Below are 16,766 nucleotides of genomic sequence, written 5' to 3' on the forward strand. Positions count from 1 at the left end.
AATGCAGTATATATACTATTATCCTTTACCTGCCAACAGTCCAGATATTCACAGCCCAAAAGGTATGAACCGGGGAGAATTACCACCAGGATTACTGTGATGAAAAGTATCCCTATTACACATTGAGATACGTGGTATTATGCGATTCAATTAGGTGGTTGGAATTCCACCATCCAAGGTACACCTTGAATTCACTGGGGTGTTACTAAAGGTGGAGGTCACAGTTTATGTGAGATAATGCACTAGGAGGCGCCTATTCTCACTTTTTGTCTTTTAGATTTAAAACGGTTAGCCTGAACATCAAACCACGGGAGAAAAGGGCTGCCACCCCATTATAACGCGGGAGTGCATTTTTAAGAAGTCCGGTTACCATAGAGGAGGGAAAAGGACATTTATCAAGCTTTAAGGAAAGGAGTAGCGCCAGTACCACCTACACAATTTCTTCATATATATATATATATATATATATATATAACATTTTTACACCCCCTACCTGTACTTGAGAGATGGGTACGGGTAGGGTCAATAAAGTTTAATCTCAGCATTTATCAGTACATTTTTTTCTTTCGACAAACTGTATGTCTGGGCTGGTATTGAAGTGTTTGTGGCTTCTTCCAGTGGACTGAATGGAAAATCGGTGGCAACAAAGAAGAGCTACAAAGACTGCTCCTTTTCATTCTTCTGTAATCCCTCAGTGACCGGACAAAGCCTGAGCCCAGAAAGAGCAGGCTTGGAACAGATATCCCTCTGTGGTTACTATTCCTATATACTTTTTAACTAGCTACAGCAGGTGTGTTAATAGGCTAACACACCAATGGTGCTAAGGCAGGGGGTAGCCCTTAAGGGCCGACTTGGTGAAGGAAAACTTTGCCAGTTACCTCCTTTCACCTACTGGTAAGGGAAAATAACCTTAATAATTAAATTAAAGAATAAAACATTTTATCTAATGAATTTTTGTCTGTTATTGCCATCCTGACTGTGATCTGGTATCTCAGCCACGTTAAACAATTTGAGTACTTAAGCAAGGGTCTGTACTTTACAGATCCAGCAGTTCGGATTCTGTGTTGAGTGAAGGAATTAAATTTTTCTGCTCAGCTCTCAGGTACTATTCCAAGTTGGTCCATTTCTCATGAATATGCTAAGTGCCTCTGGTTACTACAGGTTGAGCTAGTGTGAGATAGTGCACCTGCTACCTTTTCCCTCTGTATACTTTACTAAGTCTCAAGCAGAGTAGCACCTCACTACCTAATTAAGGTGTGCAAATTAGGGCCCTTTTCCCCATTTCTCATGAACCAGTAGAGGCCATTAAGTGACCAGATCTGTCAAGTTGGAGCCACACTTGAAAAATTTGTCTGGCGAAATGTACATGTTTTGGCAGGTTTTGTGGAAGGCCATACACGTTATACCAGCATCACACTGCTGCCTGCCACTAGCCTTTTAGGTTTGGTCTTAAAGTGTCTCATTCCTGTCTTCCCAGGCTCCTGATAAACATAAAGCTCTGGAGAATACCATGTCTTTAGTCACACAGACCCTGGCCAGTGTGGCCTGTCAAGTGGGCACTGCTGCCCAGCATTTATCAGACATGTTGGAGAAACAGAGCCAGAGACTGCAGCAAGAGGAGGCAAGAGTCCTATTAATCTCTCAGGTCAGTCACCACACCAATATCTATGCCAGCTGACATTAATAATACTTGTTTTTAATTTCCTTTATATAGATGAAACATGGAGATTTAGGGTCATGTAAACTCTATGGCAATGGGGAGCATGAAAGGTACTGCAACAGCAGAAAGTAGAACACAGCAATATTCTGTTGTTTTAAGCAGCTTGAATGATATTTAAGAGAGTGACTTACTGCTGACGGCATATGTTTGGTATCAAAGTGATACTAATGAATATGCCAGAGGTATGTAACAAAACTTACCTGTACAGCGAGGTGCCCCATCCTCAGCAGTGTCATCTTCTGTGTTATCGGTAGCCTGCTGCTGCTGACGATGGGATGTTGGATAATGCACATGCGCAATAGACATTTGTGCAGTCACATTGCTATTTAATGCAGAGGGAACTCAGCAAAGCCTGGAAGGCTTCACTGAAGCTGGACAGTTAATAGCACCTATAGATGGCGTAATCATTACATTCACAAACAGTGGTAAGCTAAGCTTACCGTAGTTTGATAAATATAGAATGGATGCCATAACCCCTTTAGTGAGTGTTAACAGTGTTATGGCTTGTTACTAAATAGAGCCTTGTGATTTAATATATATTTGTCATTTAGGGATAAATGAAGTTCGTGTCTGGATGAACAATAGGCTGAGAACAGTAATAAATTAAATTTAGAATAGACATGTTACTTTGATTTCTCCAAATGAATAACATTCTTATAGGTTATATACAGAATGCCAAGTGCTGCCATCCACCATTTTTCTAGAATTGAAATATGCCTGTATATAGAATATATATATATATATATATATATATATATATATATATATATACATACAGTGTATATATATATATATATATATATATATACACACACACATTATTTATAATTACATACTTTTTAATATAGAAAATAAGGGATATCACGTACCATAAAATTTAAAAGCATTACAAAAATGTTGTTTTATGCTATCACACACCCACTTTGCACAAGTACTGTACACCAGGTTGTACTGGGAAGCTTATGGATCTGTGGGCTGGTGATTGCCTATCACTTACACACACACATTTGTATTTAGTTCACTTTCTTGCACTTTAAATATAGAAACTTTGTTTTTTACATTTTGGGTAATATTATTTGTCATATGAGGAGACATAAAGTTCCATATCATATCCAACCTGACTTCTACTGTACGTGTCTGGGGTCATCTTCATTTGAAAGAGGTGGGCACCCCCACTGCGTTTCCAGAGATGGCCTAAATGAATCTAAGATCTCCTATGCCTTGTGTCCCCTTTTTTAAGGACATTTTTTTTATAATTTTTAAGTGCAGATCTTAGGAAAATCTATTTGCAGAATTCTGTTGTAATTTTGAAAAGGTAGATTAATGCAGAAGCAATAACTACAAAAGTGGTTCTGTGGTATTTAGATTATAAAAAAAAGCATACACTGTAAATCCTGAAGGGAGGGCTCAGAGAAGCCCAGAAACAGCAATGGCAGGAGATACTGTATTTTTTAATACAATACTTTAAAAGCCTATAAGTGACATCCTAGATGTCTTGTTTAGACAAATGACATCTACATTTTCTTTATTTTATAGATAGACAGACAGACAGACAGACAGACACAGACAGACAGACACACACACACACACACACACACACACACACACACACTACTGTGCAAAAGAGGCAGGTGTGGAAAAAATGTGTGTAAGGTGTGTAAGAATGCTTTCAAAAATAGAAGTGTTAATAGTTTATTGCTATAAATTAACAAAATGCAAAGTGAATGATGTTGAAATTAGGGCTGTGTGGGTGCCATATCATCACTTCCAGGACTCCTTGTTCTTCTTTACCCTGAAAATAGTTCTTAATGACGTTGGCTGTCTGTTTGGGGTTGTTGTCATATTTACTAAGTAGGACAGCTTACAGGGGCAGTATGTGCATGTCCTACTCATGGGAGCACGCATTGTATTCTGTATCTAGCATACACACTATACAATATCACAACAAACCGGCATATATCAGCCGTATCATAAGCAATATTGCATAGTGTATACGCACCCTTAGGCACCTAAGGGGAAATTTGCCACTGTCCACGACTCAGCACAGATGGTTAAATCAAATTGACTGAGGTATTAATTAAATCACCCGGTGGCCAAGCATGGATATACTTAAAACCTTGACCGTTGGGGTGCCTTGAGGACCGAGTGTGAGAACCTCTGCTCTAAACTGAAAAGTAGCCTCTTGTGGTAAAAATGCAGAATGCAGCTCTCATGTAGAACTCCATAGTAGTCACTAGTGATAAAATAAATAAAAGCAGGACTGTGGCAAATATATTCTATTGAAAACCCATAATAATAGCAAACTGACACCTGAGATAAGATTGTTCACCACTGATATAGAGGTGTTTTGTATCTGTAGTTATTAGATATCCATGTTGAAAAAGTTTCCCGGCAGAAAATTGGGAGGATGACAACAGCAAAGAGATTTCAACACACAGAGAAAATCTTGTATCAGGATACAAAAGGACCTTTGAATTCATATACCAGAGTTCCCATTAATTTCACTTCCCTTGATGACACTGGTCATGGAATCAAGGTGAGACTTCTGCCATTCTTCAACCATTTGTAGGGGAAAAAAAGTTTTGCTACTGTTTTTGCAAATATGAACAGTGACAGGTGTTCTCAAAGTAGTTGTTGTGTTGAAACTACAGTATAATGGAATATATGTTTTCTAGACTACTAGAATGACAGACTGATGAATCTATATCCTCCCTTTTGTTTCTTAAGAATGTCTGTAATGTACATCTGTTCACCCTTGTTCAGGTCTGTTCAAATAACAGGATCACACGTGTGTGGTATAGGAGATCTACATTCATTAGGTCTACAGTCATTAGGTCGACCCCATATAGTCGACAGACACAACGTCAACATGGATAAAAGGTCAACATATGAAAGGTCAACACCAGAAAAGGTCGACAGGTACAAAATATTGACACAAAAATGGTAGACACTTTTTTTGTTTTGCATTTTTGGGGTTTGTGTCATTAGGGTCCACCATTTGGAGAAACACATCCCCCCACGGGCTCGCTACACTTCAGGCACGGTGTCTCACTTGCTACAAGGTTACTAAAGGTTATGATTTGTGACATAGACAGTCAAGGAAGGAACAAGTCCAAAAACATGAAAACCCCCCAAAAAACATGTGTCAACCATATGTGTGTCGACCATTGTCATGGCGACCATATGAACCTGACGACTTTTTCCAGTGTTGATCTTTCATATGTCTACTTGTGTCCATGTCAACCTAATTACTGCTGACCTATAGTCCGGATCCCACAAGGTTGTAGGTAGGGTGACCATACTATCCATTTTACCTGGGATGATCATGGATTACACAGGTTCTGTGGCTGGCTGACTTCAAGCCTACATTTCAGCTGGTTTTAATCAGCCACAGAACATGTGTAATCCATGAGCGTCCCAGGTAAAATATGGATAATATGGTCCCCCTATTGTAGGTTTTCAGGGACCACAGCAGGTATCCATAATTTTACATTAACTATAGGTCAGAGAAAATAATTGTATCACCCTGACTGGTACTATACAAGTGTCAGGACTAATCGCACAGGTCCAAGTCTCAATAAATTGAGGACAAAGCCAAATATAATACAGTGAACATTCTATCTCTCTAAAAAAGAATAAATACCTGATGGCGCAATCAATATTAAAAGATTGATATTGCGTGAAATCTGTCACCTTGTGATCATGAATAAATGGTTCTATTTCGTCAGACCTCAGAAGCCTGTCTCTAATGGCTTCAATATAGCATATACAATTAAATAAGAAAGAGGTCGCGCTATAGAGCCAATTAATTGTTCCACACCATTCTCAATTGTAAATATTTATTTAAAACATATAACCATATAAAAACATATATATATTTTATTTTTGTGATATTAAGATCTGGTGTGGTCACAACACCCTCAACTATATAACGATTGTAAAAAGATGGTTCTCATTCATAAAAATAAGTGTGCTGAATAGTAAAATGTCCAGACTGGCAAAAAATTATGCCACAAGTTCAGTCCGTAATAGGATCCTCCGTATTAATTTGCACCCAATGATAGAGTCCAGAGGACACTGATATTTTTGTCCAAGGACTGTGCACCACAAATGTAAAGAATCACAGGTACCTCTGCTCACTCTGTCCCTTGTGCTTATAATACGGGACCTGTTTGCCAGTTTGAGGAGCTTTAAGTGTAACCCGAGCGTCCCCGGGATTGCACGATGTAATGAACAACTGTTACCTGTTGATTGTAGCGGTGTGGTGCAAATGAGTTAGCGGCTTCTGTCCGTATGGCAGGGTGAATCACACTAATGGGAGGTTTCCGTACGGGCAGCCCGACAGGTCCAACGAGCGGGCTAACACTGTTGCTAAAGCCCGCTCGAGCGGTCAGCCGCACAGCCGCTCCGGCTTCCAGAAAACACTGTTCTCTCCGGCACTCAGTGATGGTAACTTCCACGGTTTGCTGGTAACAGGTGCCGGGTGTTCTGGAGATGCCGGGCGAAGGTCTGAACTATTCAGCAATCAGGGAGTCCTTGACGTGTTTCGTAACATCCAGTTACTTCTTCCATAGGCGGACTCTCTGTCCGTGGTACCATACACCTCTCTTTTCTGCCATCGCCTGTAAACATACAAAGGGGCCATGGGTCTCCTAGCATCTATCACATTTTCAGAGCTTCTGCCACCCAAACTAGCATGCAGTTAGTTGGTATCCCCCAGGTTCTTGCAATGAATAATAGGTATAACACATTCTTAGTGAGCTAATAGCTTCCTCAAAGACTTGGCTCTGTAGCATATACAGTAGGAAAACAGACTAATAAAGGAACACTATTTACAAAGACAGTATAATTCTTAATTACAGAATAATGTAAACAAAAACAGTTACAAATAATAAAGGGTGGGATGTACTAAAGTTAAAATGTTGCTAAAACCCCGAAAACGTCTGTTTTCTGACTTTGGCTGCATTTGCCATAAGTACTAAGCACCGGAATGCAATGATTAATGCCAGCTTTTGCTGGCATTACCCTATAGAAGCCAGCCTATAGGCTACTCTCCACATTTTGTCCTGAGAGGAATCCACAGAGTTACACTCAGCTTTCTCTGGGTCAGGAGGCACTGCAGGAAATGCTCATCCAGGCTACAACTTGAACTGATCACCTCAAATCTGACATACAGTAAAAAAAAAAAAAAGCTACATGCCTTTTATCAATTGCCCCCTTTCTCCATATATCGATGTCATGGCCAAGTCATGACTAATCAGTTCATAATCCAAGGTCTGTGCTACAACCACCTACATAATTTAAGTACAAATAACAGTACATAATTCCCCCCTGTAATAAAGTGATAGCATGTTCACATTACTTTCTATTTCAGCTTTAAAATAAGCATAAACCAGACTGCCCTGGGGATGTGTGATTGGTTATATGCCTAATTTCTCCCAAACTAAATGCCCCCAAATCAGACCAGTCCAGTACATAGACTTCAGGTATTTGTCTATTAATTTTATGTCAAACAGATAAAATATGGTTAGGTTTTTAATCCCTGTGTATGCTAAGTCACATCTTGTGACCAGACTGTTAGTTGATACCACTGCAAAAGAGCATCCTCAAGTAAACTGTATGCAGACAATGACAAAGGCTGGTTGTTTATCAATCTCTTTTCGTAATGGGTAATTGATCATCAATCAACTGCATTTTCCAACAATCATAATCAAAATATTATTCGAGTTTGTTTAGAAAAGCTGCAAATTGGTCTAATTGAGTCAATGGGGTATATTTACTAAGGTCCCGATTTTGACCGAAATTGTGTTTTTTATTCAAAGTGTCATCTCGGGAATTTACTAAACTCAAATCACGGCAGTGATGAGGGCATTCGTATTTTTTGGGAAGTCCAAGAAAAAAAATACGAATGAATACACCATCGGTCAAATCCGCCTGTAATTTGGTAGAACTCGGTCATTTACTAAAAAGTGTAATTCACAAACACTGCCGACAATAGCCAAACACTGCCGTGAAAAAATACCAATCGTGAAAAAGTGCTAAAATAAAACAGACCTGTTTTTTTTTACCGTGTTCTGATAGGCATGCACGGATCCATGAGATCCGTGCATGTTTATCAGTGGGAAGCGGTGGGAAAGTGTTAAATTTGACAAAAAAAAAAATGCGTAGGGTCCCCCACTCCTAAGCAAAACCAGCCCCGGGCTCATTGAGCCGGTCCTGGTTGAAAAAATATGGGGGAAAAATTGACCAGGGTTCCCCCATATTTAATCAACCAGCAACGGGCTCTGCGCCTGGTCCTGGTTCCAAAAATACGGGGGACAAAAAGCGTAGGGGTCCCCCGTATTTCTGAAACCAGCACCGGGCTCCACTAGCCAGATACATAATGCCACAGCCGGGGGACACTTTTATATTGGTCCCTGCGGCCCTGGCATTACATACCCAACTAGTCACCCCTGGCCGGGGTACTCTGGAGGAGTGGGGGCCCCTTCAATCAAGGGGTTCCCCCCTCCAGCCACCCAAGGGCCAGGGGTGAAGCCCGAGGCTGTCCCCCCCATCCAAGGGCGGCGGATGGGGGGCTGATAGCCTTTTTGTCAAAATTTGAATATTGTTTTTAGTAGCAGTACTACAAGTCCCAGCAAGCCTCCCCCGCAAGCTGGTACTTGGAGAACCACAAGTACCAGCATGCGGTTGAAAACCGGGCCCGCTGGTACCTGTAGTACTACTACTAAAAAAATACCCCAATAAAAACAGAAGACACACACCTTGAAAGTAAAAGTTTAATTCATACATCCACACCTCCAAACATACACACTTACCTATGTTCACACGAGGGTCGGTCCTCTTCTCCATGTAGAATCCATGGGGTACCTGTTGGAAAAATTATACTCACATAATCCAGTGTAGATCGGTCCTCTTCTGTTCTATTTGTAATCCACGTACTTTGCAAAATAAAAAAACGGACACCCGACCACGCACTGAAAGGGGCCCCATGTTTTCACATGGGACCCCTTTCCCCAACTGCCAGGAACCTCCCCTAACTTCTGTCTAAGAGGGTTCCTTCAGCCAATCAGGGAGCGCCACGTCGTGGCACCCTCCTGATTGGCTGTGTGCTCCTGTAGTGTATGTCAGGCAGCACACGGCAGTGATACTATGTAGCGCCTATGCGCTCGATTGTAACCAATGGTGGGAACTTTGTGGTCAGTGGTTGACCGAAAGTAACCTCACCGCTGACCACAAAGTTCCCACCATTGGTTACAATGGAGCGCATAGGCGCTACATTGTATCACTGCCGTGTGCTGCCTGACATACACTACAGGAGCACACAGCCAATCAGGAGGGTGCCACGACGTGGCGCTCCCTGATTGGCTGAAGGAACCCTCTTAGACAGAAGTCAGGGGGGGTTCCTGGCAGTCGGGGAAAGGGGTCCCATGTGAAAACATGGGGCCCCTTTCAGTGCGTGGTCGGGTGTCCGTTTTTTATTTTGCAAAGTACGTGGATTACAAATAGAACAGAAGAGGACCGATCTACACTGGATTATGTGAGTATAATTTTTCCAACAGGTACCCCATGGATTCTACATGGAGAAGAGGACCAACCCTCGTGTGAACATAGGTAAGTATGTATGTTTGGAGGTGTGGATGTATGAATTAAACTTTTACTTTCAAGGTGTGTGTCTTCTGTTTTTATTGGGGTATTTTTTTTAGTAGTAGTACTACAGGTACCAGCGGGCCCAGTTTTCAACCGCATGCTGGTACTTGTAGTTCTCCAAGTACCAGCTTGCGGGGAGGCTTGCTGGGACTTGTAGTACTGCTATTAAAAACAATATTCAAATTTTGACAAAAAGGCTATCAGCCCCCCATCCGCCGCCCTTGGATGGGGGGGGACAGCCTCGGGCTTCACCCCTGGCCCTTGATTGGCTGGAGGGGGGGGACCCCTTTATTGAAGGGGCCCCCACTCCTCCAGAGTACCCCGGCCAGGGGTGACTAGTTGGGTATGTAATGCCAGGGCCGCAGGGACCAATATAAAAGTGTCCCCCGGCTGTGGCATTATGTATCTGGCTTGTGGCATTATGTATCTGGCTAGTGGAGCCCGGTGCTGGTTTCAGAAATACGGGGGACCCCTACGCTTTTTGTCCCCCGTATTTTTGGAACCAGGACCAGGCGCAGAGCCCGGTGCTGGTTGATTACATATGGGGGAACCCCAGTCAATTTTTTTCCCATATTTTTTCAACCAGGACCGGCTCAATGAGCCCGGGGCTGGTTTTGCTTAGGAGGGGGGACCCCATGCATTTTTTTTTTTTAATTTTAACAATGTTTTATATTTTACGAAAGGTGCACAATGAAGGCCAGCACGGATCTCACAGATCCGGCCGAGATTCATTGTGTTAAAGTCGGCAGTGTTTTACAATTCACTCCCGTAAAACACTGCCAAAAAATACGAATGACATCGACATCGGTAAATACGAAAATGCAGAATACGACAGCTTAGTAAATTAGTCGTAATAAATTCAAAACGTTGCAATTTTACACTTTCGATGTCATTCGTGATTGAACTTTAACCTCATTCGGAAAAATACGAATTTTAGTAAATATACCCCAATGTGTCTAACAAATTCACCTAACCAGTTTTAGATTCACATAAAAGTAAATAATGTAAGTAAATTATCCAAGACTGTTATAACTGCTATTGATGGGTGGTTTCTAGAGATGAGCGTGTTCGGTTCTCCGAGAACCGAACCCCCCCCTGAACTCCACGGGTCAAACACGGGTCCGAGCCAGGCTCGGTTGTTCCCGCCTGACTCGGAAAACCCAAACAAGGCAAAACGTCATCATCCCGCTGTTGGATTCTCGCGAGATTCGGCTTCCATATAAGGAGCCGCGCGTCACCGCCATTTTCACTCGTGCATTGTAGAGGGTACAGAGAGGACGTGGTTACGTTCTCTCAGTGTCAAATCTCAGTATCAGTGCTCAGTATCAGTGCTTATTGCTGCTCAGTAATACAAGTACAGTGTCTCTCTTGTGCTGCATCTTGCTGCTGTAGGGTGCACTGGTAGTAGTGTCCTGTGACTGTGCATCGGTCATCATCATTCCAGTCACAGTGGTATCAGGGGGGTGACAATTCCAGAGTGCTTTTGTGCTGCTCAGTAATACAAGTACAGTGTCTCTCTTGTGCTGCATCTTGCTGCTGTAGGGTGCTGTAGTAGTAGTGTCCTGTGACTGCATCGGTCATCATCATTCCAGTCACAGTGGTATCTGGGGGGTGACAATTCCAGAGTGCTTTTGTGCTACTCACTAATACTAGTGCAGTGTCTTGTGCTGCATCGTGCTGCTCAGTGTCAGTTCTCCGTAGTATCATCAGTGCTCAGTATCACTGCTCATTGTCTTGTGGTGCTCAGTAATACTACATTACTAATACTAGTACAGTGTCTTGTGCTAATCGTGCTGCTCAGTGTCAGTTTTCCGTAGTATCATCAGTGCTCAGTATCATCAGTGCTCAGTATCATCAGTGCTCACCTCTTTTTTTTATTTATTATTTGCATCATGTGCTGTTTGGGGACTATTTTTTTAAGTGCCATTCTGTCTGCCACTGCAGTGCCACTCCTAGATGGGCCAGGTGTTTGTGCCGCCCACTTGGGTTGCTTAGCTTAGTCATCCAGCGACCTTGGTGCAAATTTTAGGACTAAAAATAATATTGTGAGGTGTGAGGTGTTCAGAATAGACTGGAAATTAGTGGAAATGGTTGTTATTGAGGTTAATAATACTATAGGATCCAAATTACCCCCAAATTCTATGATTTTAGCTGTTTTTGTGTTTAAAAAAAAAAAAAACACCCGAATCCAAAACGCATCCGAATCCGACAAAAATCCAAAAGAGTGGTTTTGCCAAAACGCGTCCGAATCCAAAACCAAAACACAAAACACAAAAAATGCCCGCTACACATCTCTAGTAGTTTCCAATATACCAAGGAATACAAAACATTGTAGGTGATATGACTTGTAATTTTACATCAACCTTTCCTGCTTACCAAATCCCACATGATATCCGGAGTGCAAGCACTTTGTATTTTCAGACCAGTGTAAAGTTTTACTTTTGATGTCGGAAGCCGGGTCACCTCACATGAATCTAAATGGAGCCCAGCATAACATATAAGTGTATACTATATATTTAACCATGGGCACAGCAATACTGTAAGATGAAAGAAAATGGTTTGCACACCTCACTGGGCATAGGATAATTTGCTTTTAAATATATGGTAGTTGTGTTAACATGAAGTGCTCCTGTCAATACAAATATATGTTTTATGCATACTTGCCTACTCTTCTGCAAGTTGTAGGAGACTCACGATTTTCTGGGTAGCCCCCTAAAGAGTAGACGGATCACCTGCATCCTGCCTGCTTCCTAGTGAAGTGGGTAGGATAGCGAGATTATCAAGGGAATAGTGGTGCAATATGAAGGTGGTAGGGCTAATTGACGTGAATTACATAATTTAAGTCCCTCCCCACAGATCCGTAAATCACTGCATTTTCCCTGTGGTAGGGGCGGGGCCTAATTATGTGATAGCCCAGCCCTTCCCCCTGAAGTACCCAGCAGCGTCTCCTCTCCGAAGAGGAGAAAAGAAAAGTATGCAAGTAAGGTTTTATGATTCATTAATACAGAATAAGATTTTGAGATATCATGTTTATTATAAGAGGGTGGTTCAGTACATAAGGTAACGAGACCTCTTATTGTGTAAATTTATTCAACTCGTCCATATACATATAAAAAATAGTATGGCTTTGGTATAGATTATTTTTCCACATAGTCTCCAGATATGTCTAAGCCAAAGGTTCCCAAACACAGTCCTCAAGGTACTCTAACAGTTCAGCTTTTAAATATATCCATGCTTGGCCACACGTGACATCAGTCAATTTGATTTAACCATCTGTGCAGAGCCATGGATATACTTAAAACCTGGACTGTTAGGGTGCCTTGAGAACCGCATTTGGGAACCTCTGGTCTAAGCATTTGTTCCAACAGAGCACCAAGGAATCTATCCCAGCAAATCAGGCCTGTACTCCAGTTGTTCATGAATGATGTCATGTAAAGTACCCACTGAGATGTTCAGTTCATCAGCAATATCACTAACTTGAATGCATCTTTCCTCCTGAATCAGACCTTCAATGCAGCATAAATTGTCCCCTGTGGCGTACATGCTTGGCTGGCCGGATCGCTGCTCATCTTGAATGCCTGTCCTGCCATTATCAAAGGCAGTGCACCATACCCAAACCTGTTTCAGTGACATGACGTTAGCACCGTACACCTCGACAAGTTGGCAATGAATTTCAGCTACTGAATTTGCTTGGTCGTGGACAGTGTGGTTGGGCCCAGGTAATAGGGGCATGGCTTATTGTAAGGGAGTGTAACCACGTCACCCTACAAGAAAATCCTATTAAAAATAGTATTTGTGACGTCGTAGTGTCCACCACCCGGGAACAGATCAAAGGGAGAGGGCATACTTAGTGCAATCCTTACCCCCCCCCCCCCACCACCACCACCACCCACACATAGAAGGCAATGAAAGGTAAGGGGGCTGGGTGGGTGAGTGGCGGAACCAGGCCCCCACCGGGCTTCATCAGGCCCAGCCTGGGTAATTAGTGCCCACCCTCTCAGCATCACTGCTGATGTGCCCTTTAGATGGAAAAATCTGATCACACACCCATGTTTGACCAATTTTCTGCCAGCTGCGATGTATGACTGATATGAGGCGCAGTCTAATAGCCATGAGGGGAAGCAGTGGTCTACCTGCTCTGGCCTGGCAGTAAATTAGAATTAAACAGAACATTACCCATGTGAGAGGTCTTGTTACCTTACTTATTAAACCACCCTTGTACAGTATGTTCTTGAAATACTTAACTGTATTTTAGCATGTTTACATACTTTAGCATGCAAATAGAAGGAATGAGATAGATTCAGTATGCATGCTACTATAGTAAAAATAAAAATGCTGCGTTTTTGGAGGGAAATAGAAACGATAATCGCAGCAGCGTGAGTTCTGATTTTAATACACATTCATATAGAACAACACTTACAAATGTCAGTGTAGTTTCATAATTAAAAATAAATCAGTCACGGCAACTGACTAAACAACAAATAACAAATATTGTAATGTAAACTCTGAGCCTCATTCAGATTGTACGCAAATCGGTTGATGTTTTCTTACTGTGACTGTATCTGAGCTGCGCTGTGACTGAATTGCAGTGGGGGTCGGAAAAAGGGATTTGTCGCAAAGTGAGTGACAAACGAAAAGCATTTGGCGGTGATAATGGGGAGTGGTCGGGTAAGTGCAGGGTGCCATGGCCATTCATATGGCGTTTTCTGGGCGGCCATAGATTAGCAATTGCGATCTCACTTGCTACTGGAGAGACCTTTGCGTCTCAAGAGAGCTACTCAGCCTGCGCGTCTTCAGAGGCACTCAGACTCTGCATCACGATGCGATTTGCGACGATGGTACCCATGTATCAGCAATTATATGTTGTCGGACAGAAATGATGGAACAGCAGTGGGCGTCCCTATACTCAGGTTTGCTTCTGCCCATATTAGCATATAGTCACAACTGTGCATGGCAAAAGATTGCAACAACAATCACATCTGAATGAGGCCCTTAGTTAACAGGTCTAACACTAGACGCTTCACTGATATTATACAAGTGTCAGCTATACAGAAAGGCGCCGCATATAAACCACAATCAGATTGAGACATAACGAAAAGAGAAGTAAGCTTAAAAAACAGAAATAGAATCAGACATGTGAAACACAGAATTAAATTCCCAGCATTATGGCTAATATGTAATACCTACAGGCGCTATGAAAAACTACAGGCTAAAGAGACGTGATAAAAAAAACTGTTAGCCACAATAGCCTGTCATTTATCTTGTTCAGAAGACAAACTCAATCCTCTGGTTAGTATTGCCAACACCACCCACCATCAGCAGCAGTTTTATTATTTTCTCATTACATACTAAAATGATATGTTAAACCTATTCATGGGTATAATTTATTAAGTTAAAAGAATTTCACTCTGCGCTTATTCCTAATAATTAAAGGCTTAAATGAGATGAGTACAGACACATGTTGTCATACATATTCTTATTTAATATAAAATTAGCACTAATCAGTGTTTCTAATCCCACAATTTTAATACAATATTAAAAATCTGTATAAATATTAATACATCAAATGAACGACCTGGTCTATTACATTTATATCTCTCCAATTACTTGCAATATGTCAATGTATCAATTCTCTATAGACTACTACTAGAGGTGGATCAATTAATACAAAGTACAGTGCACTGTCAAAAAAAGAAAAGACCACAATAATGTCCGTGAATAAAAAAAGCTGTATATACCAGACCTTTTCTTTTCCTTTTTTTAGTCCCGCACAACGTTTCTTTAATATTTATTATCCTGATGCAAATTTTTCCAGAAAGTTAACCGTTCATATATTTGCATTATGGAATAAATGAGCCAATTATGTTAGTATACCCTTGCGTATACACGCTAAGTGCTGGCCACCTGTGAGGATATTAACGGGCTCACCCAAGTCAGATAAATGAATGCTCAAGCAGCTTCTCCCACGGTGAATCAATGTTAAATTGTGAAGGAATCGGCTGGGAGGCGCCGGACGTCTCTGTCCTCCCCAGTCTAATTGCCGCTGCGCCTTCCACTGGCCGCCAACTGGTTTGCTGCTGCTTTAGGGTGGTGAGCTGATGTCCGTATTACGCCTGTCCTCAACGGTAGCACTCTCATCACCAATACCTCTGACGCGTTTCGCTCGCGTCAGAGGTATTGGTGACGAGAGTGCCACCGTTGAGGACAGCAGACGTAATACGGACATCAGCTCACCACCCTAAAGCAGCCATCATTGGCGGCATACAGGTACATGCGCAGCATGTTTTAAAACCTTACTCTCACGGGCAAAAAGGGTACATACATGTACAGCCGCTGATGTGCCATCCCCAGCCAGTATAAATATTACATTGCTGAGGCTGAAGGGCGGGGCTTCTCCTCAGACTTGCCAGAACACTCACTGGGTGCCATTTTCTCCTGCAGAAACTCCAGTGTGAAGCTCCTGAATGCTGTTTCTCCTCATGACAACGCTGATATAAGTACAGGGTGTTATAGAAGGGGCAGAGAGTGTTCATTATAATTAGGTCTGTGGGCCTATTATTGGTATATGCGCTGTAAGTGGGTAATATTTCCACAATTCACAATAAGGCGCAGTGTGTGGACTGGCAAATCCCTCTGTGTCTCTCTGACAGACTTTAGTGTGGGTCTGTCCCCAATAGCTCCCCTGTGTGATAGGTGTGTGTGTGTGTGTGTGTGTGTGTGTGTGTGTGTGTGTGTGTGTACAAGTGTGTAACATGTCAGACATTGGGGAGGGTTCTTCCCAGGAAGAACCCATTTTAGATACACAAGAGGGTAATGTGGTGGCCCTCCCCTCTCAGAAGGAGCCGGAGCGGGTGAGAATGTTGCAAAAGAATATGTCAATGCTTGCAAAGTAATTCTCTGAGTCTGAACAACAGACTAAATATTGGAGGCAGTCTGTGGAGGATGCACTGTTTACTGACCCCTCCATATCATCCACTCGGGTCCCATCCAGTTCCCAGAAAAGGTCTATGGCCCAGATAATGCAAGGGGACACAGACACAGATTCCAACTCTGACGTTGACACTGGGGATTTGAGAGAGGTAGACCCCAAATTAGCCAAAAGCATACAATGTATGATAGTTGCTATAAAGGAAGTGTTGGAGTTTCCTGAAACAACACTGGTCCCTGAGGAAAAGGATTATTTTACAGTAAATAAAAAGCAGGTTGAGACTTTTCCTCCTTCAAAGGATTTGAATGCTTTCTTTGAAGAATCCTGGGCTAACCCTGAGAAGAAATTTACCCTTCCCAGAAGGATATGTGTAGCGTACCCTTTCCTGAGAAAGACAGGCACAAATGGGAGACTCCCCCAATGATAGACACCTCAGTTTCTCGGCTGTCTAAGAAAATTATTTGCCTGCCC

General features: G+C 42.2%; 1 protein-coding gene across 3 annotated transcripts in view; it reads left to right on the top strand.

The window, feature by feature from the left end:
* The window catches only part of ABI3 (ABI family member 3), a 116,186-nt gene that overhangs the window by 10,782 nt on the left and 88,638 nt on the right, over nucleotides 1-16,766 (top strand). For 2 of the 3 annotated variants that reach the window (XM_063963553.1, XM_063963554.1), the window contains exons 2-3: nucleotides 1,478-1,645; nucleotides 4,080-4,256. In XM_063963553.1, the coding sequence (XP_063819623.1) occupies nucleotides 1,478-1,645; nucleotides 4,080-4,256 (345 nt within the window). The remainder of the gene's footprint in view (nucleotides 1-1,477; nucleotides 1,646-4,079; nucleotides 4,257-16,766) is intronic. The other variant, XM_063963555.1, reaches the window with a different exon arrangement.

The sequence above is a fragment of the Pseudophryne corroboree genome, chromosome 3, assembly GCF_028390025.1.
Source record: "Pseudophryne corroboree isolate aPseCor3 chromosome 3, aPseCor3.hap2, whole genome shotgun sequence".
Classification (NCBI taxonomy): Eukaryota; Metazoa; Chordata; class Amphibia; order Anura; family Myobatrachidae; genus Pseudophryne; species Pseudophryne corroboree.